Source organism: Ailuropoda melanoleuca, chromosome 8, assembly GCF_002007445.2.
Source record: "Ailuropoda melanoleuca isolate Jingjing chromosome 8, ASM200744v2, whole genome shotgun sequence".
Classification (NCBI taxonomy): domain Eukaryota; kingdom Metazoa; phylum Chordata; class Mammalia; order Carnivora; family Ursidae; genus Ailuropoda; species Ailuropoda melanoleuca.
Window position 1 is genome coordinate 46,177,667 of NC_048225.1, and position 20,471 is coordinate 46,198,137.

The 20,471-nt window shown below is 40.8% G+C and overlaps 1 protein-coding gene and 1 long non-coding RNA gene across 22 annotated transcripts in view; one reads left to right on the forward strand and one right to left on the reverse strand.

Annotated features, from left to right (window-relative positions):
* Positions 1–20,471, forward strand: part of DLG2 (discs large MAGUK scaffold protein 2) — a 1,964,683-nt gene that overhangs the window by 1,906,321 nt on the left and 37,891 nt on the right. For all 20 annotated transcript variants that reach the window (XM_034666214.1, XM_034666215.1, XM_034666218.1 and 17 more), the window contains one exon: positions 1,394–1,469. In XM_034666214.1, coding sequence (XP_034522105.1) covers positions 1,394–1,469 — 76 coding nt within the window. The remainder of the gene's footprint in view (positions 1–1,393; positions 1,470–20,471) is intronic.
* The window catches only part of LOC117803357, a 23,499-nt gene continuing 12,417 nt past the window's right edge, over positions 9,390–20,471 (reverse strand). The window contains exons 2-3 of one of the 2 annotated variants that reach the window (XR_004627136.1): positions 15,519–15,668; positions 9,390–9,505 (exon numbers count right to left, since the gene is read on the reverse strand). This is a non-coding gene — a long non-coding RNA (uncharacterized LOC117803357). Of the gene's footprint in view, positions 9,506–14,130; positions 14,340–15,518; positions 15,669–20,471 lie in introns of those variants that run through there. The other variant, XR_004627137.1, reaches the window with a different exon arrangement.

Below are 20,471 nucleotides of genomic sequence, written 5' to 3' on the forward strand. Positions count from 1 at the left end.
TACAAATAAGTACTGTAGTGTCTTAAAGGAAGGAGTGATCATGTCTAATTAGAAAGGCTCAAACAAACAAACAAAAATCAAGGATATACTTAGCTTCTCTTTACCTCTTTCAACCCCATCCTTCAAACAGGCACAAGTCCTACCAATTTTAGTTTACTGCTGTTTCTTAAACCCTTCCCTCCCTTCTACCTCATTATCATTTCTGGCCGGGATTGTGGCAGTAACTTCTCAACAGGCCTCCTGCTTCCCACTGTCCCTTCTCTCTTCCAGCCTATCTTCCTCCTCCACCATGGTCATTTATTCCAATGCTAACCCATTTGGTCATTTCTCTGCTTTATGTCCTTTCATAACTCATGAAGATTCCCCAAGGAAAAAGCCCGAGTCCCTAGTGTGGATGGATATCTTTTATAAGGAAACCTCACCACCTCACTGTCCTACATCCCATCCTGTATATACCCTATACCAGAATTTTCCACATCTTTCACTTGTTTATATCCTCATAGTATGTGTTGTTCCTTCTGTCTGAGAAATTATCCTTGAACTTTTCCTGCCAGCAAGCTCTTTCTTGTCCTTCAAGTTTCACATAAATTGACACCTCCTCCAGGAAGCCCACCCCAATGCTTTCTACCCCCTCCTTCTCACCCTCCAATGAGATAGATGCCCCTCCCCCATTGCTGTCAACAGTCTTACTACAGCATTATCAGTCTCTTTATGTCTTTGTTCCTACCAGGAGCACATTCCTGGGTGTTTATTGCAGTCATGCTTTTTAATTTTTTTTTCTTTGTCCCCCAACTCCTTGCTTGATACATGATAGGTACTCGATGAGTGTTTGATGAATGAATGAAGTGTCAGGTACAATGATGAAATCTGCAGAGATGACAGGAGAACAGGACTGGGGAAAAGGAAAAAATTCAAGATTACCCATAACCTGTTTGGTTTTGAGGTAAAGGTAAATACCATAGTGTTGCTAAGGGAAGGGAAAAAAAAGGAAACCAAAAGAAAAGAGTAGGAGAGATGAAGTGTGCAGAGGTGAACAAAGGAGAAGAAAGAAGTTTATTTAGTCTCCACTTAGGTGTTCATCTCTGTGGACTGTGATTTCTTATAATAGATTTTTGTTTGATTTATTCAGGCATTTAAGTACCTATTAGTTTTTCTCCTTTTTTGTTTCTTCCAATCACTGTGATTCAGTACACATCACACAGAAGTTTCAAGGGATGTGTTAGCCTCTTAGAGACAATATACCAAGACTTTTTTTTTTACCAAACGAAGAAATGGGAGTACTTTAGAATGTATTGCATTTGAGCTGATAAGAAGAGATATTCTTCATTTAGTAAGGAACTTACTCATAAATGCCTTGCCGTGTGATCAGCTCTGTATTTTCAATTTTCTTTAGGGTGGAAAGAAAGGAGCGTGCCCGATTGAAGACAGTGAAGTTTAATGCGAAACCTGGAGTGATTGATTCAAAAGGGGTAGGTACAAAATAACTGAAATACTAAGTTCTCTTGGCTGCCAAGGGTTTAACTATAATTAATATTTAGGCTTTCAGTAACAAAGAAATTATGGAGCTACCAGACAGTAGAGTACTGTTATAAATGTACTGCTAAAAGTAATCATGTATTCTCTGATGAAGTAGATTTGTGGTAAATATATTAAATACTGGGGGTAAACCTGCCAGTCGTCCACAGAAATGATGTGTTGATGAAGGTGATGTAGTGATTACACTGAAGAAGAGAAAAGATAGTTTAGTGTTTTCATTTTTTAAATTTTTTCTGTTAAATTAATTGTTCTAAAAGGATGGATTTTATTTAAAAAAATACCTACCTGTTCTTCACAAATATGTGTAGTCTGTTACATATTATAAAGCTAAGACAGTTGTCATGGAAATATATGTATGGATCATCTAAGTGAATACATGGATTGTTGTGACAGACATAGAAGAGAACTGACAAGTGAAATTTAATCACCAAAATTAAAGTATTATGTGCACATGTATCTATTTTAATAACAGCTTTAATGAGATAAAATCCACATACCATACAATTCACTAATTTAAAGTATGCCATCCAGAGGTTTTTAATATATTTAGTTAGACAGTCATCCCTATAATCAATTTGAGAACATTTGATCACCCCATGAAGAAACCCTGTAACCATCACTTCCCATTGCCCCCCCAGCCTCACCCCCACCTCCGCCCTACCCAGTCCTAGGCAACTACTAATCTATTTTGTCTATAGATTTGCCTATTCTGGATATTTTATATTAAGTGGTATTATATACTATGTGGTCTTTTGTGACTGCTCCTTTCACTTCACATAATGTTCTCATGCACAGATAGTGTGGCATATATAAGTACTTTATTTTTTTCGTTGCCAAATAATATCCCATCGTAAAGATACATCTCATTTAATTTATCCATTCATCAGGTGATGGATATCTGGGTTCTTTTCACTTTTTGGCTATTATGGATAATGCTGCAGTGAACATTTGTGTATATATTTTTGTGTGGACAAGTGTTCTTACTTCCATTGGGTATATACCTAGGAGTAGAATTTCTGGGTCTTATGATAACTCCATGTTTAATGTTTTGAGGAACTTCCAGACTGTTTTCCAAGGTGGTTGTACCTGTTTATATTCCCACCATCAGTGTATGAGAGTTCCAGTGTCTCCACATTCTCACCAACACTTGTTATTATATGTCTTTCTGCTTATTTGGTCTGAAGTGGTATCTCATTGTAGTTGCAATTGACATTTCCCTCATGACTGTTGGTGTTCAGCATTTTTTCATGTGCTAATTGGCCATTTCTATACCCTCTTTGGAGAAATGTCTATTCAGATCCTTTGCTCATTTTTAAATTGGGCTTTTTTGTTATTGTTGAATTGTAGAAATTCTTTATATATTCTGAAAATTAATATCTTATCAAATGTATGCTTTCCAGTTATTTTCTATCATTCTGTAGGTTGTCTTTTCAGTTTCTTGTTAGTGTCCTTTGATGCACAAAAGTTTTTAATTTTGATAAAGTCCAGTCTACCTATTTTTTCCTTTTGTTACTTGTGTTTTTGGTGTCATATAAAAGAAACCATTACCTAATCCAAGGTCATGAAGATTTACATCCATATATTCTTCTAAGAATTTTATAGTTTTAGCTCTTCCATTTAGGGGTTTGATCCATTTTGAGTTAGTTTTTTTGTATATGATATGAGGTAGGATTCCAGTGTCTTCTTTTTTTTGCATGTGAATTATCTTCTCAGTTTCATTTTTATTCTGTTCATTTCAAGTTTATAGGAATGTAAATAGTTTTTATATCAATCATATCCTCCTACCTTGCTGAAACTATTTATTAGTTCTGATAAATTTTTTTGTAGATTCCTTAGCACTTCCTACATACAAGATCATCATGCATAAAAAGAGAGTTTTACTTCTTCCTTTTCAATCTGGATGACATTTTATTTCTTTGTCATGCCTGATTGACCTGGCTAGAGCCTCCAGATCAATACTGGATAGAAGTGGCAAGGGCAGCCATCCTTGTCTTGTTCCTGACCTTATGGGGAAAGCATTCAATCTTTCACCACTAAGTATGATGTCAGCTGTGGCTTGTACAGTTTTTAAAATCTATTTTTAAGTAATAAAACAAGTATCTCATTGCTGTATTGTAAAATACTGCCCCCTACCTACGCTCTCTCTTCCTGTGCTTTTTCTTCATCTCCTTGCCTTTATCTTTCTGTCCTAACAATTCTGGCTTGTGAGCATCACACAGAACCACAGATTATGGTCAATAGATGTCACCATGAAAAACAAAAAGAAGAAAGGCTGTCATTTCTCAGGACTTTTGAGCCCCAAATCACAACACTGCCCCTTGTATTTTGAAATAGAAGTGTCACGGGGCAGCCCAATCATTGATACAACAATTTCATTCCCCTAAAACATTCGGGTGAAACAGGAATTTATTTAAACATAAGGTGTCCCTCTTAAAAAAAAAAAAAGTGAGGGTATGTGTCATCATGCATGGAGTCCTTCAAATAAATACTATTTATAAGCAAGGGAGCAGGATTTTTCACTGATTCTTAGTGAGAATTTAAGGATAGAGCCCCTGTTTGTTTCATACACATAATTGAATGTATCAGAAAATTTTTCTTGAATACCTGCCATGTGCCAGACACAGGGCTAGAACTTGTGAAAGATGCAAAGTGTAAACCAAGCCCTTGTCTTCGAAGCTTATAACATCTATGAGGGCCCAGATGTCTTTTTGATAAGCCTAAGACATGTGTACTGTGCTTTTTAATCATATTGTTAAATACTATTAGGTAATGCCAAAAAATAGGATATAAATTCTAGGACTTGAATGACTATTGAAGGAGGACGGGTGACTGTGTGAAAAGGGAAACCCTGGACCAACAGTCATGAGGGTCAAGTAACTTGGGTTCTAGTTTGAGTTCATTATTAAGTCACCACTGCTCTTTGGCCCTCATTAGCAAAATAACAGCTTTGAACTACATCAAGGATGTCAGGCAAGTTTCACTACCTATATGATGGATTGATTGTGATGATGGATTGATAGTTTCTTGTGGACTGATAATTTCTACATGGAATATTATGATGAAAATGATTCTGAGATCATGTATGATCTCAGCAGGAGGAAAAAAAATTCCATGATTGACTATCCGTGCCTAGCACAATGTTGAGAATTGTTCTATGTTTGAGGTTCCCTAGGTTCAATGATTTTTAAGGTGCCTTCCAGCAGTAATTCTTCATGAGCCTATGAATTAAGAAATAATAAACCAAAGTTTTCCAAATCCCCATGAAAACAATACATCAATGAGAAGACTCTTGCCGAGGGTAGAAAATAAAAGACGATTAAGAGAAAATGTGCTGAAGAAAGAGAGAGACTCACTGTGGGGAGAGTTGAGAAGTTGGGTCAGGAAAAGCCACTCACCCTGACCCAAGGACATGGACTACAGAACTTAGTTATTGTTACAAAAGCCTGTCTGGGACCTAGGGGTAAACTCAACGTAAACTGAGGACAAAGGGGCACCCGGGTGGCTCAGTTGGTTAAGTGTCTGCCTTTGGCTCAGGTTATGATCCCAGGGTCCTGGGATCAAGCCTGGCATTGGGCTCCTTGCTCAGCGGGAGTCTGCTTCTCCCTCTCCCACTCTCCCTGCTTGTGCCCCCCCAATAAATAAATAAAATCTTTAAAAAAAAAAACACTGAGAAAGAAAACTACTTGGAATCAGAAAGAGAGTGGGATATTTGAAAGGACTTTATCATCAGCTGGCATTTACACATTGTGAAACATGAGCTCAAAGGGAAAGCATGGTTGCTGCCCTGGAGAAGCTTAAATCAGTTAGTATGGATGAAGCAGGTAGTGACAATGGCCTTATTAGAAGTATGTATACCATAAGAATTCAAATTAATGGGTGTAGGAGTGGCCAGAAAGCACTTCATAGAAGAACTTAGACTTTAACTGACCTATCAGTGCTTGAGTTATTTTTCCAGAACTGTCCGTTGATTTAAAAATACTGAATGCTATAAAGCAGCGGGCATTGTGCTAGTTGCCTTGTAGGGATAGCAAAATAATTAAAAAGGCAAGGTCTCTCATTTCAAGGAGCTCGCAAAGAGAAATAGAAGAAAGCCTAGCAATACAGCATCACTGATGATCCTCATAAATTTAGGGAGTTCACAGTCTTTATCTGAAGTGTCAGGAGACTGGGACTCAAGAAGATGAGCTAGTTTACCCAAGATCACACAGCTAATAGGTACAGGTGTCAGGTTTGTATTCAGAACATTTTGACAGCAGAATGTCCATTTCTTCATACTATATTTTGTTGGAAGTCAGAAGGACAGTTACTAAACATGCCTTGGGTAAGAGAGAAAGAAAGCTTCCAGAAGAAGGTGGTACTCAGCCAAGATCTTGAAGTCTGAGTAGGAGTGTGCCACATACAGGACAGAGCATGAACATGACGTTGGAAACTGAGGCATGTTAGAGTGAGGCCAAGCAGACCAGGGACACCAGATGGATGGTGTGGTTGGTGGAGTGGTGGTTGTAGCAAATGGGGCTGACCAGGAAGGTCTGGGAGGTCAGGCAGCTTGTATGGAAAGCCTGGTTTAAGCTTTGAAGCTCACTGTATTTTGAGAACATCTAGGAGGAAATCTAAGGCTCTCCGTTTGACAGTACTCAGTTGCTACAAATAAAGTGCCCAGGCTTTTTGTCCACTGCACATGCCTTCACAAAGTTTGTGTCTACACATGCAAAGGGCAAGTGGACAGTTGTGTCAGTAACCCACATAATTCCAGCCTACCCAAGACCCCTAAGCTCAAGGTGGCCATCTGTTTGGATGGGTCTCCTTGAGAACTATCTCATTTTCTCAGATCCCAATGCAGGCAGGCTTCCATGAGAATGTCAGTTAATTCCTAAGGAGTCTCCACTCAAACTAGCCTCTGGTGAAAACTTAATCACTCCCTTAATTTCTTTCATTGGTCTTTTAACTTTTTTCGTCAATTTCATAATCAGCCATTCTGTTACTTACTGAGACATTTAGGAAATTGTATGATCTTCACAATCGAGCTGTTCTCCATTGAAAATCAATGCGTATTTAGTGATTTATGCTAAATTTTGTTTCATTTTATTTAAAAATTCCTATAATTTAAAGAAGGGAAAGATACATCTGAAAGAGTATGAGAGTATCGATAGCCTTACTAAATGCCAACCGTGTGCAATGTGTAAGTGCCTCCTTTGCACTGTAAATCCTTTCTAACGTAAAGGAGGGTATAAGTAAATAACTAGTGCTATTTAGTCACAGGCTGGTACAAAACCGAGGTGATAGATGTTTTTCGAAGTAGTAAGAATGTTCATTGCAAAAACTCAGCTCACATAATCTCTAATAGCCACAACAAAATGTGAAGGGAAGTTATTTGTTCCCTTTTTACAGATTTGAGGAAACTAAGATTGGGGCACCTGTGTGGTTCAGTCGATTAAGCCCCTGACTCTTGGTTTCAGCTCAGGTTGTGATCTTGGGATTGTGAGATCAAGATCAAGCCCTGCATTGGGCCCGCACTCAGCAGAGTCTGCTCGAGATTCTTTCCCCTGCCTCTCCCTCCCCCTCTGCAACTCTCCCCTGTTCGTGTGCATTCCCTTGCTCTCTCTCTCTCCCTCTAATAAATAAATAATAAATAAATAAATAAATAAAATCTTAAAAAAAAAAAAAGGAAGGAAGGAAGAAAGAAACTAAGGCTTAAAGAGGCAAAGAAATCTGAACCCACGTCTGACTGATTCCAAAGCCCATAATCTATTTACTACAGCACGCCCTCTTCCTATTAAAACCATGTCACTTGGTGCATTTTAAGAAGAATGAAGAAGTATACTGAATTGGGTTTAGCTTTGTCAAAAACTGACTTGGGCATAAGCTTAAATCCTGAGAGGCAGAAGCTCGTTTCCTCAATGATGTACATCTTTCTGGGTGAGAACTCTGCAGTGAGCTTGGAGCTGCACACTTCCTCTAATTGTGACCTGCCAGAGGGACAAGTCTTGGCAAATGTGTTCATTTAGTCATTCAATAACCTTTTATTAGATGCCAGTACAAGCAGCTTGCCAGGCAACGTGGACCAAGCTGAATAAGATGTAGTCACTGCCCTGAAGAAGCAGGGATACTAGGGGAGAGAAGGAGTCCCCATAGGGAACAACTGATTAATACTAAACAAAAGGGACAAGAATCTTGCTCTGCAGTTCAGAGGACGAGATTTTGGCTTGGAAGCTGGGAGAATTTGAATTTGGAGGGTGGGGTGGGGGGACCTTGAAGTATTAGTAAAATTTGCAAGGGGGCAGACAGTGGGATAGGAATAGGATACAGGATACTTAGGAGGGAAAACATTGTTTACTTTCATTGCAAGCAACAATTTATGAAGGGGAATAAAAGGACTCAGACGTGGACAGTTATACTCAAATCAGTTCTGGTGCCTTAAATTTTCTAGGAAACTTGGACTTTATCCAAGAATTTGCAACCAAACCCAACCTAGTGATTTCCCCTGGGCTTGCGTGCTGAATGTACTTGTGTTGCTGCCCAAATGTCACTCCCTGGCAAAGGTCCAGACTTACTCATCTTTGTGCCCCTAGTACCTAGCATGGTGTCCACCAGAAACATTCTGTCTGCTCAATCCTCCCTTCTTGGAGGAAAGGAAAGTGAATGATCGGAAGTAGATTTCCAAGAGATCAATCTGGTAACTGTGAGAAAGACTGATTGGGAAATGTTTGAGAAAGCTATCCCAGCGTTCTGGATGTGAGATTTTGAAAATCTGAACTTAAAACAATGGCAAAAGAAAAGAAAAATAGGAAACGATTACTAAAGAGATCCGAGAGAGGACTGTCATCCTTGGATATCTGACCTAGTGGTTCCTAATATTATTCTGTTTTATTTCCCAAGCCTCGAGCTTCCTTTAAGAGGGGATATTGACTGTGAGAGAGGGCATGGGACAGAGACGGAGCTATGGTGATAGGATCATGGCAGCCTCCCTGAATCAAACTGGAGCTAGCACTGAGAAATCTCCGTTCTGCTTCATATTCTTGGAAGTTTCCATATGACCATTGATTCCTACTTTGTCATGTACAGATAAAGACACTGAGAATCATTTTTCTGGGACACAGACTTAGCAGCAGAGCCTGCCATTGTATCATTTATCAAAAAAGTGACTTGACAGTGAGTGCTTTGTTAGCAAGTAGGAATTATGTTTGCTTCACCGGGGTGAGTTACAAGGATTGCTTTCGTAACAACTTCAAAGTGACATTTGAGTTCCAAGGGAAAGGTTATTACCACCCTCAGAAGAACCCTCCTTAATAGCGCTAGTCTTCGGATGACTGGAGCCCCGTGAAGAGCTCAAATGTCCAAGAGTAAGTCAGGGATATAGGGAAGTGGAGTGGAAGGAGCACCATACTGCCCCACTCCATGAAAGCAGCATTTCTCCTCAGAATTCTTCCACCCAGAAAAGGCACCTCCTCAGGTTGCTTATTTTCACTTCCCTACTCTAGAACATCTAACAGATTCCTTATCGGTCTTCCAGCTCTCAGATTTCTCCTCTGATTCTTTCCCCATCCTAGCATACAGTGTGGTTTTAACCATACTAGCATTTTTTATATAAAGAACAAAAACATGGCTGTGTCCAGAGAATTCTTCAGTGTCCCTAGCCCATCCTGGGGAGAGCTGCTAACTCATCCTGTTTTGTTTTTTTTTTTAACGTGATAATCACATTTGTCCAGACCTTGAGCTCCCATGTCCCCTGAGAACCATGTGAGCAGCACACAGATCGTTCTCTATAAAGAAGTACTTGTAGTTTCTCTGAAGATGGCTCTCAGAGGGGTCTACAGTTGAGGATTTTAACAGAAGTTAGATGAAAGTTTCCACAGATCACTTCGCGGCTGTGCAGAATCAATTTCCAAAAGAAGGCAACCCTAGAAAGCAGGAGTCCATTTTGATAACGCAGGTGAGACACAAAGAAGGCCACCCCGGGTCCATAGAGTACCTATGGAGAGGAAAGAAGAGACCAGAAAATATTTAGCAGAAGAAAAAAAAAAAGTGTGTCACTTGGACCACTGACATCAACATTAGCTAAGACTCTTATTGAAAATGAATGTGCCCCGGCTCAACCTCAGTCCTTTGGAATCAGAACCTCTGGGGATGGGGATAGGAAAGCTGCATTTTAACAAGCTCCCCAAGGGTTTCTTAAGGCTTGCTGAAATTTGAGGGACATAAGCATAGCGGAAAGATTTGATATCAGATAGACTGACCAACTTCTGCCAGAGTTACCATAACACGTCTAAGCTTCAATTACCTCATGTGTAAAACTGGAGATTGTATTAAAAAAGATAATGTGTATAAAGTACCTAGAAATATTAGTCTATCTCCTCCCCCTGCCTGCCACCCCCCACCACTACCCACACATGCACCTATCTCAAACTCATCCCCTGTATAAGGCTAGAATGCGCAACCTCCTCAAAGTACTCTATTCCTTAGATTCTAACTCCCCTTTTGCACGGATGAGAGGAAGGGAGAGTTGCCTGCAACTTTGCCCTACACCCATCTGTATAATGGGTAAGCTTTTGACTCTGTGCTTGCTGACCTTGAGGTTAAGCGGGAAGGGGGAGGTGGCAGCAGGACTGATCTCACTCTGTCCCCAACTCCTGCCCCTGCCACTGCTGCGAGTCAGGGGTATTTCTGAGTTTTCTGCCATATTGTGTAGCTACCATGGGAAATTCTAGAATCCCTGCATTCCATTCAGTATACCAGTTATTCTGAACATCTGTAGATTGCTTTATTGTCTAAGGGTTTTTTTTTTAAGTAGGCATTGCTCATTTGTTTTTTACAAAAATCCTGTGAGGTATGTATTTTTAATACGCTCCTTTTACAATGAGAAAACTGAAGTCTACAAGTTCGTCGAGCTAGTAAGTGGCAGAGCTGGGCCCTGCATGGTGTCATATTGCATGAGCAAACTAGAGTAATTGATTCTTTAAGGCATTTTTATGCATGAACTCATTCTAGATGTTATTAGCATAGCTAATTCTATCTACTCAATTAGTGTTGCTACTAGGGCTAAAGTAATATAAATAGGAGACGTATAATTTGTGGTTATATAAATAACAAGTATAGTTTCATCAGATGAGAACACTAAGCTTTTGTTAAATTTTCTTCCTGCTATTAATTCAGAATGTTAAGTATTATTCAGAGAATTTGGCTCAAACCCATTTCTACTTTAAAGTTAATCATGAATCCATTCCGATTCACTACAGAGCTTCTTTAACCTGACTCTTTAAGGCAAAAGGCCCAGAGTCGCACCTTAGATTGTCCGTATTTCATTTTGCAGATGTTTTGGGGGTTTTTTTGTTGTTGTTTTGTGTTTTTTTTTTAAAGATTTTATTTATTTATTTGACAGAGATAGAGACAGCCAGCGAGAGAGGGAACACAAGCAGGGGGAGTGGGAGAGGAAGAAGCAGGCTCATTAGCGGAGGAGCCTGATGTGGGGCCCGATCCCATAACGCCGGGATCACGCCCTGAGCTGAAGGCAGACGATTAACCGCTGTGCCACCCAGGCGCCCCCATTTTGCAGAAGTTTTTAACCCACCGAAAGCTAAAACATCAATACTGAAAGATAAAGATGCAGGAGTGACTACCCAGTCATCTGACTTCCTCACTATGGTGATTAGACTCTTAGCAAGCAAAGATAGCATGTATATCTTGCCTCTTTTCAACTGTGCACTGTTTACGTGTGAGTAAGTTGTTTTTTAATGACAGATCATGTAATATCGGAAACATTTCAACAGCAGCTTCTGCTGTGTTCCTAATGTTCATTAAAAATACCTAATTACTTTACCCTTTCATTAGGGGGAAAAAAAGTAAACTCTGAAATGTAACTGTCCTGGATCCTGTATTTAGCTTTTCTAACGATGTAATTTGGAGCCAGTAGCTTCTCTTTCTGACACTCCGATGTTTCAGCTGTAATAATAAAATCTGGAGAGTAGACTGCAAGTTCCTTAAAGGCAGGGAATATGACTTATTTAGGGCCTAAAATAGTTCATGGCATTCAATCAATAATTATTAAATTAAATAATGTGAGAATAAAGAAGGTGACGTATTGAGAGAAAAGTTATGTAAATTAGAAGGTACAGCCCACATGGATTCTGCTGCAGCTTAGAGAACTGAACGATCTATTACTGCCTTTAAAGGAAGGTTCTCTTGATCTGAGCGTTATTCTCCTTTCACTGCAATGAATAAATTTTGAGTTTCCCCCATGTATGGGATGCTCCTCTGGCTACGGAGTAGGGACATGGATGAATAAGGCCCGACCTCTGTCGTCCCAGAGCCTCCCTTGTAGCACATACATACACCCGTTGTTAGAAACCAGCACCAGTTTGTGCAGGATACTAAAATAACCACTGAACTGAACTGGAAACCCACCCAGGGCAGAATCAGTAAAACTGTTGCTCTAAGAAATTTTTTAAAAAATGAAACCAATTTTAGACTGATTTCCAGGTTAAAAGCAGAAAGTGGGTTGTGATAGATCCACTCTTTGGGGATTGAGAAATTCTTCATGAATATTAGTTAATCTGTCCTCATATTTGCACAGCACTTTGGTACATTATCCATGTCACTGATGAGGAGGCAGGGGCGGGAGTGGCCTGTCCACAGTTACATAGACAAGGGCTGTCCCTTGGAGGTACATGAATACCATTTCGTTTATTCAGCAAAGGTTTGCAAGCTGTCTTTCATGACCAGCATTGTGCTAGGGACAGGAGAAAAACAAAGAAGCATGAGCCTTTGCCCTTGCTCTTGGCAAACATTGAATGGTCTGGGAAAGATTTGGATTTCCTAAGTAGTTGGCACTCTCAATACATAATCTGCTCCTCTCAGCAGTCAAGAGACCCAGTCCTGCAGTCCTAGCTGTGCAAGTGGCCAAGTCATCGAGGCAGGCCAGTTGTTCCTCTGTAAAATGGGACCATTAAGAGGTACAGTGAACTTGCTTCATTAAGATGAGAGATAAACTAACCTAAAGAGATATAGTATAAAGGATATTAAGGCAAGCCAAAATTACACTTCTCAAGAAAAAAATCCCTGTGTGACTCCTTCCTTATATCTCTATACATCATTGATCATAATGTAATAGGCACCATGAATCTACCCGTTCATGTGAAGGCATGAGAATGAAAAGCATATGATGACTAAGGATTATGAGGTATGGACAGCATTCTGTGCACTTGAGGTCCATTGAGGGGAAAAAGGGAAAAGTAACTTTATCCATGCAGTGAGGGCAATTGGTATCCATAGGTGACAATGGAGACCCTATGGGAAGCATCCTTTACTTGTTAGTAGTGGTAACATTTCTAGAGTTCTGGGAGATGTGGGTGAAGTGAGAACTCTCCCAGCGGCTGTTTCAAATGTCTTACAAGTACGAGTCAGCGTACCTTAGAGCCTGTCTCACTTGAAAAGAAGCAAAAAGCTTGCAGATACGCTGTTTGCCTTTCATGTTTTGACAACTGTATGAGTTTTTGTTACCACTTGTTGAATCTGGTGTTTGGGCCTTCTTGCTGTGAATGGTGGTTTTCTCCAGAAGGCCTCAAGAAGCCACTGTTTCTCCTTGTAATTGGCTTGTACCCACCTGTCATGAAGAATTAACACCTTAATGAATTTGGAGCAAATATTTCATGTGAATGGCACAGCTGTCACTCCTCATTCTGGGAGAAAGTGTTCTGTGAGCACCACCCAAGCCTAAACCCGCAGGCCCCCATAGAGGTGGAGCCCTGGGAGCACAAGCCCAATAAATTACAGTCAGAAAATAAATATGCTGGGGGCGCCTAACTGGCTCAGTGGGAAGAGCATGTGACTCCTGATGTTGGGGTCGTGAGTTCAAGCCCCACCTAGGTGGAGAGAATACGTAAGTAAAAAACTTCAAAAAAAAAAAGAAAACAAATACACCAATTTATGATTGCTACTAAATGAGACCATTGTTTTGTTAAAAGTAAAGAGCTCTCCTTTCCCCCAGGTGATCCCCAAAAGCTGACTAAACTTCTATTGTTTATCCCCTTCTCAGTAAAGGACAAAGTGCACATTTGGTACATAAAGGATTTGACTTTGATCACTATTTCTAAAATGTGAAAACAATGTAACTATCATTTACTGAAGGTATTTATAAGCCAGGCATTTTGCTAAATACACTATAAGGACTTTTCTCATTTATTCCTCACAACAACCTTATTAGGTGAGGACTACTACATAGGAGCCTCTTTTAAAGAAAATAATCTGGGACTGCCTGAATGGCTCAGTCGGTTAAGCATCCGACTCTTGATTTCGGCTCAGGTCATGATCTCAGGGTCATGCTCTAGGGTCGCGAGATCGAGCCTGGTGTCAGACACTACACTCAGTGGGGAGTCTGCTTGAGATTCTCTCCCTCTGTCCTTCCCCCTGCACTCTTGCTCTAAAAATAAATAAGTAAATCTTAAAATAAAATAAAGAAAATAATCCTTCTGGTCTCCCCTAGTGTTGACTAAATCTTTTTATGATGATACTTCCTAAATATATAGAAACAAAATTATGTACAAATACCATATGCTTATAGCTCTTATCATCTATCATGTTAAAATAAATTTACAAATTAAATGCCATATATATTTAGTATTTCTATATTACAGCAACAAAATTCAAAATCACAATGCTAATGTAGTTGGTGATGCTTCAGTAATACTAAATCTTCACCTGCTATGTAAACCTGGTAGCGCCTGCGATGTGGAAGTTTCTTTTGAATTGTATGGGCTTGGTGTTAGGTGAAGACTCCGTTCTCACACCGCTGTTTGCCTCCAGGATGCCCCCTGCAAAACCAATGCGGAGGTCCCAGGCTGGCCCTCACTCCTCGCCTTTTCCCCCCCACCAGCTCGGACCCCTTAGGAGTGAACAAGGAGCTCAGTTACCACACTACAGATGCCCTCTGGAACTGAATCCAATCTCCACAGTTTTCCTTGCCTGCCTCACCGTGCAGTGCTCAGCTGTACTCTCCTGGCAAGGTCTGCAGAGATGAGCCTGGAGCAGCACCACTGTCTAGCCCCCATCCAAAATGAATTATGCTATTTTTAATCTACTGTGGGCTGAGAGATCCAAGGAATAATCTTGCTTTTTTTTTCATTTAATAGTAGGATCTTCCCTGTGATGAAAATGCATAACAATTTGATGAGTAGATTTTGCAGCTTCTCTGTCAGCTGCAAAATTCTCCTTCTTTAAAATTTATAATCCAAGTACTTGAAGTTGCTGATTCAGTGGTAAAAGAATGGTTCTGAACTCTACATCTGATTTCTGTAGAAAAATTTATACTGATCATGCATTGCTTGATTACTTATGAACAGAAGTAATCATTCAGTAGTACCACATGTAACTGAGGGGTCCACAGTGCAGGCCAGAGCTACCTCCCGAGTATCTTCCCACAGTTTGTCTGAACCCCCCCCCACCCCTAAATCCTACACTCCAACCAGAGAAGTTCCAAGGACAGAGAAGAGTGCAGTGGAAAAGAGGTGGCTTTGCGCCCCCTGTTGGGCAGGCCTTTCCTCTGCCCAAACGGAGCTTTGCTATTCTAGCTCCATGGGCAGTCTCCTACTCGTTCTTTAAATCCCATTTGAAATGGTGCCCCTGGGCCTTCTCCAGCTTCCCAGTGGCCCTTGCTGGGCCCTCCTCAGTGCCCTGTTATATACACCTCCATCGTAGCAATTATAACACTTTGTGGTAATGATTTGCTTAAACTGTGAGCCCCACATTTTGTGTCCCCAATGTTTATTCGAGCCATATTGCTGCAGAGGGGACACACCTGGAGGGCAAAATTCATCCCACATACCATTCAGCAAGAGCCAGCCTGAGAAGGTGAGCAATTCCTTTTCCCAGAGGGGGTCCCTTTTCCCACTTTGCACCAGACACTTTTGCCTTTGGAGCCCTGAATATAGTGTTTGGCAAAAACAATAAATGCTTATAGAACAAAAAATACTTATCATTTATTGAACACTTACCATGGCTAAGCCCATACATGCACGGTTGCATTCAGCACTACAATAGCCCCTGATGGAGGAGGTATTAGTATCCCACTCCTTTGGAGTCTTCAAGTAATGGATATTGCTGTCAAATGTAGTATCTCCTGCTAGGATTGCATTCTTCATCCCCTGCAATGAGAGTGGATAAGGAGTAATAATGTTATTAGATGCTATCTCCTGGCACTGTTGTATGTGATGCAAATACATTTTCTCACAAGCAGAACACAATTGTTATGTGAATGGTATGTGTAAACAAGCTGCAAAAAATTATTCTTGAATCAGGACAGTGGGAGGAAGAATGAAGAAAAAGTGACAGAAATTCACAAGTAAGGAATCAAGGATGATTACAAAGTTTCTGGTGGATGCCGAGGGGAAAAAAAATCCTCCCTCCCACAAGAAGCATTCTCTTCAGCTTTAGAGTAACCATCAGTTACAGTGACAGACTCCCCCTGAGATCCCTGGTGTCTCCTATAGAAATAACAATGAACCTGCTTGGCTGTGTCAGCCAACGTGAATAGGAAGGGGGTGTGTGTGTGTAAGAGAGAGAAAGAGAAAGGGAGGGAGGGAAAGGAATAGAGTGTTCTTAAACGGAAGTGTTGGGGGTTTTGAAGGTGTTTTTATTCCCTTGAGGTGTATCTGCACACTCTATAATCCTAGAGGAGTTCAGATCCCCGCCAAGTGAAAATCTGCACTTTTATCAGCTACTATTTGAAGTTTGGCAAGCAATGTTCAACTTTTCTTTCTCCAAAAAAAGAACTATTGAAAAATCTTTGGGCTACTCATATCTCTCACATTAGAACTAAGATATCTCTCCTCATGAGCTGTACTTGACTTAGAAAACACAATCCACTAGCATAGCATTTGAAGTGCTCCTCAAAGGAAATGTGTAGACAGAAGGCTCAGCATGGACTGAACAATAGTGTCCCAGACAGAAACACCTCTCCCTCACCTGCCTCACCCCTGAACTCACGGTGAGAGTTCTAACCCCTGTGACCTGCTAAAATGGGGCTATTGGCTGAGGGCCCAGCAGTTTCAACTGTAATGGATTTGCCTTCATTTGTGAGTCATCCCTCCTTCCAGAAGCAAGCAAGGGGTGAATATTATTCAACCAGGCACAACTTTAGAAAGAATACTATTTATTACTGTGCTTTACATATTAGTTTGCCCGTAATTCCTCCTGACACATGAATGCTGCAAGTGACGTCTTGTGCTCTGGGTCCGCCATTGACATCAGATCGTGGGAGACCAAGAGTAAACTGTCAGCTTCCAAAGCTGAGTCATCATCCAAGAGGGTGAAGCTGGAAGAGTCCAGCTAAAGGAGGGAAGGAAAGGGTGGAATGGTCAGAGGGAGGAGGAAACATCTTCACAGCATAAAGGACCTTTGAGGTCATTCATTTATCTCCCTGACTGACAGAGAGGAAGCTGATGCTCAGGGAGGGGAAATGACTTTGCTAAGCTCAGGTAGGTAGGTAGGAGAGGCCGGGCCAGGAGTCTCTTCTCTGAGTTTTCAAAGCACACATAGCCTGAATGTCTGCCTGTTGTCCAGCACTAGACAAGCCCCACAAGCAAAGCAAGTTACCTCTCTGAGCCTCATGTGTAACCAGTGGCGATGATGATAATGGTGATAATGATGATGGCATGAAGTAGACATTATTATTAAATTTATGATACAGATAAGGACAATAATCCTCAAAATATTAAATACCTAGCCCTAAGCACACATGGCCAGTGAATTGAATCAAACTTGTTAATAAGGAAGACTCTCAAAAAGAAAAAAAAGTGTGACTAGCAGAGAAGCAGTGTCCCTGGGCCTCTCTGACCCCAAGACTGGGCTCTTACCTCTTCCCTGTGCATAATCGTCACTTAATAAATACCTGGGAGGAGATACAGTTGCTAACCTCACCCTATAACATGACATGGCTCCATTTGAACAAACCAGATTGTGAATGAAGTCACTGGTCCCTCCCTTCCTGCCTGCAAAACAACATAGCACAGCTCCCCTGCCACAGACACCTAGCTATTGACCAGTTCTTCCCTCTGCCAACACTGCTTAGGCAACTGCTCTGTACTCAGCCCTGGGAAAATACAAACAGAAAACAAAGTAGTAGTGAAGTCTGGGTTTTGGAGTCTGAGAGAGCTGAGTTTGAATCTGGTTCTGTCAATTACCAGCTAGGCAAATGATATCCCCTCTCTCTGTCTCAGTTTTCTCATTTATATACGTGTAATAATATAGACAGAGGGGTGTGTGTGTGATGGAATTGTGGGGAGGATTCATTGACATTATTAGTACAAAATGGTTAATAAGACATATATTAACAATGACTCAGAGAAAGCTCAATAAATATTTGCCACTAGTATCAATGAGTTTACATTCAAATTGGAGAACAGATACAATTTGAGTTATCAGAGAGCAGTCAAGAACTCTGCCTAACTTCTTCGGCGGATGGAATAATCTCACTCTCTTTCTTCCTATTCCACTTAGTGAGCAATGACCTATCCTTCAATATCTAGTTGACATTTCACCTCCTGCTCACCTCCACAGCAGAAGTTATTCTGCCTTCCTCATGCCTCTCTAGTACCTTGCACACACTGTCACAGCGTACTAGTAACTTAAGAATCTCTGTCACTGAATTGTGAGGTCCTTTGGAGTTTATTACACCTCCAGTGCCTAGCACAGAGCCTGGCTTATACATATGCTCAGCATATATTTGGTGCATGAATAAATGGAAGTAACTGCATAGAATAGAGGGGACTGTAGTAGTTAGGAGAGCGTTCTGTCAGAAGAAGGTCCATGAGACATGAGTTACTTCAGAAGTGCTCTGACAGACAGTAATGAAAACAAGGGGAAAGACAATATTTTGTTACTTTCTTTTTAAGATTTTGTTTGTTTGTTCATCTATCTATTTATTTATTTGAGAGAAAGAGCATGCATGCACATGCACAGGGGTGAGGGGCAGTGGGAGAGGGAGAGAGAGAATCTCAAGCCGACTCTCTGCTGAGTGGGGAGCCCAATGCAGGGCTCAGTCTCACAATCTTGAGATCATGAGCTGAGCTGAAATCAAGAGTCAGACATCCAACCGGCTGATTCACCCAGGCACCCCAATGTTTTGTTACTTTCTACTGGTATAAATCAATGTATGAATTTGAGTAAGGGTCTTCTCCTAACCCAGGTAGGGTAAATCAGTTTATAGCTTCCCTGCTGGCCTCGTGGGATCACATCACCTTCAGTGTGAGTCTGTAAGACCAGCCAGTAAAGAGGAGAGGAACCCTTGGGGAAATTGCAGAAGAACTGGTATTCCTAAGAATGAAGAAATGAAACTGAGGAGTGATGTGCTTCCTGAAAGTGAACCTAGTACTTCTTACTACTACACGGCATTCACTACTCTCATAGCCCCTCATGGAACCGTCATGGAAATCTCATTGCTTGACTTATTTGAAAATAATAAAGCAACAGAAATTATGTTACAGACATAAAGTATAAAATTCCATGGAAAGTCATTTGCTGGCAGAAGTTCTCAGCAATGGTTACCGGGGCTATATGCCAAAGGTAGAGTGCAAAAAATACTTGGAATCTTTGCAAACAGTCACAAGAAAGGCAGTAAGTATTGCATAGTGGTTAAGGGCTCAACTCTGGAGCTAACTACTTGGGAATGAAACTCGGCTCATGAATCATAGCTGTGTAAATCCTGGAGCAAGGGATCAACCTCTCTATACTTCAATTTCCTTATGTATAAAGTGTGGACACAATTTCAAGCCACTAAATAGAAGCTGATGATATTTGGAAAACACTTAGCATGGGAGTCCATGTAAATCACTTATAAAAGCACCTGCCATGTAGGTTAGCATTTTAAAAATGTTAGTTTTAAAAAATGCTATTATGGGATTCCTCTGGCTCAGTCGGTAGAGCATGCAGCTCTTGATCTCAGGGTTATGAGTTTGAGCCCCACATTGGTTGGGTGTAGAGATTACTTTAAAAAGTAAAGATAGAATTTTTTTAAATGCTATTGTGATTACCAAGTCCCTGTTACCAGCTTCGCTCCATGCATCGTTCTGGGGCACTGTGGGAAGTACGAAAGAAAACTTTAAGACAAGGTTGTATTCCTTACAGAGTTAGGCTGAAGATGAAGCATAAAACTAACATAAATAAGGCAATTAAAGGAGTCTTAAGTCCCAAACTGGATGACTCTGGGTGGTGAGAAAGGAGAGGACTGAAACAGCCAGAATAAGCCTAACCTTGTGGGTGCTCAATTAAAGTTCATTGAGGATAACTAATATGGGATTTTGTTCAGGTTAGGATTTTATCAGCTATGTTGTCAAACTCCAGATTTTGGAGGAAAAAATATAAGAATAAGAGAACCCTCTCAATTATCAATGCGTTTAGAGAATGCTAAAATAGAAAGGGAAAAAAAAGAATTCATTTAACTTGATGTTGAATGAGGTTTCAGAATTTGTGAGTGGTAGAAATAAAAGAAACCTCATGGTTTGGGTGGTCTGTTTTACAGATGGAGAAACACCCAGAGATATGAGGCGACTCCCAAGTCACACTGGAAACCCAGGTCTCTTTCTGCTCAGTCTGATTCTTGACTCCCTGTAGATGTTTGCTGGCTTTTGTGGCTTCTGAAAGGCATTCTTCTTGTCTAATGTCAGTCAGCTGGTTGGACTCCCATCTTTGAGTCCTAGAGCTTTTCCTGCCTGTGCTCACTACTGTTCCTACTGAGGCCAGTTATTTGCTGACAGCCACAGTGTGGAGGCTTAGCCCTCCAGGCACTGACAAGAACCTTTGAGTTGTAGCAAATAGCAAAGGATAGAAAGGGAGGGAAATGAGGGACTGTGGGAGGGGGAAGAGGAAATGAAAGGGAAAAAATTAAAAATCATTAACAAGGAAATGAAGAATTCAGCAGTGTGACCAACTTCGGATCCGCAGAACTATTC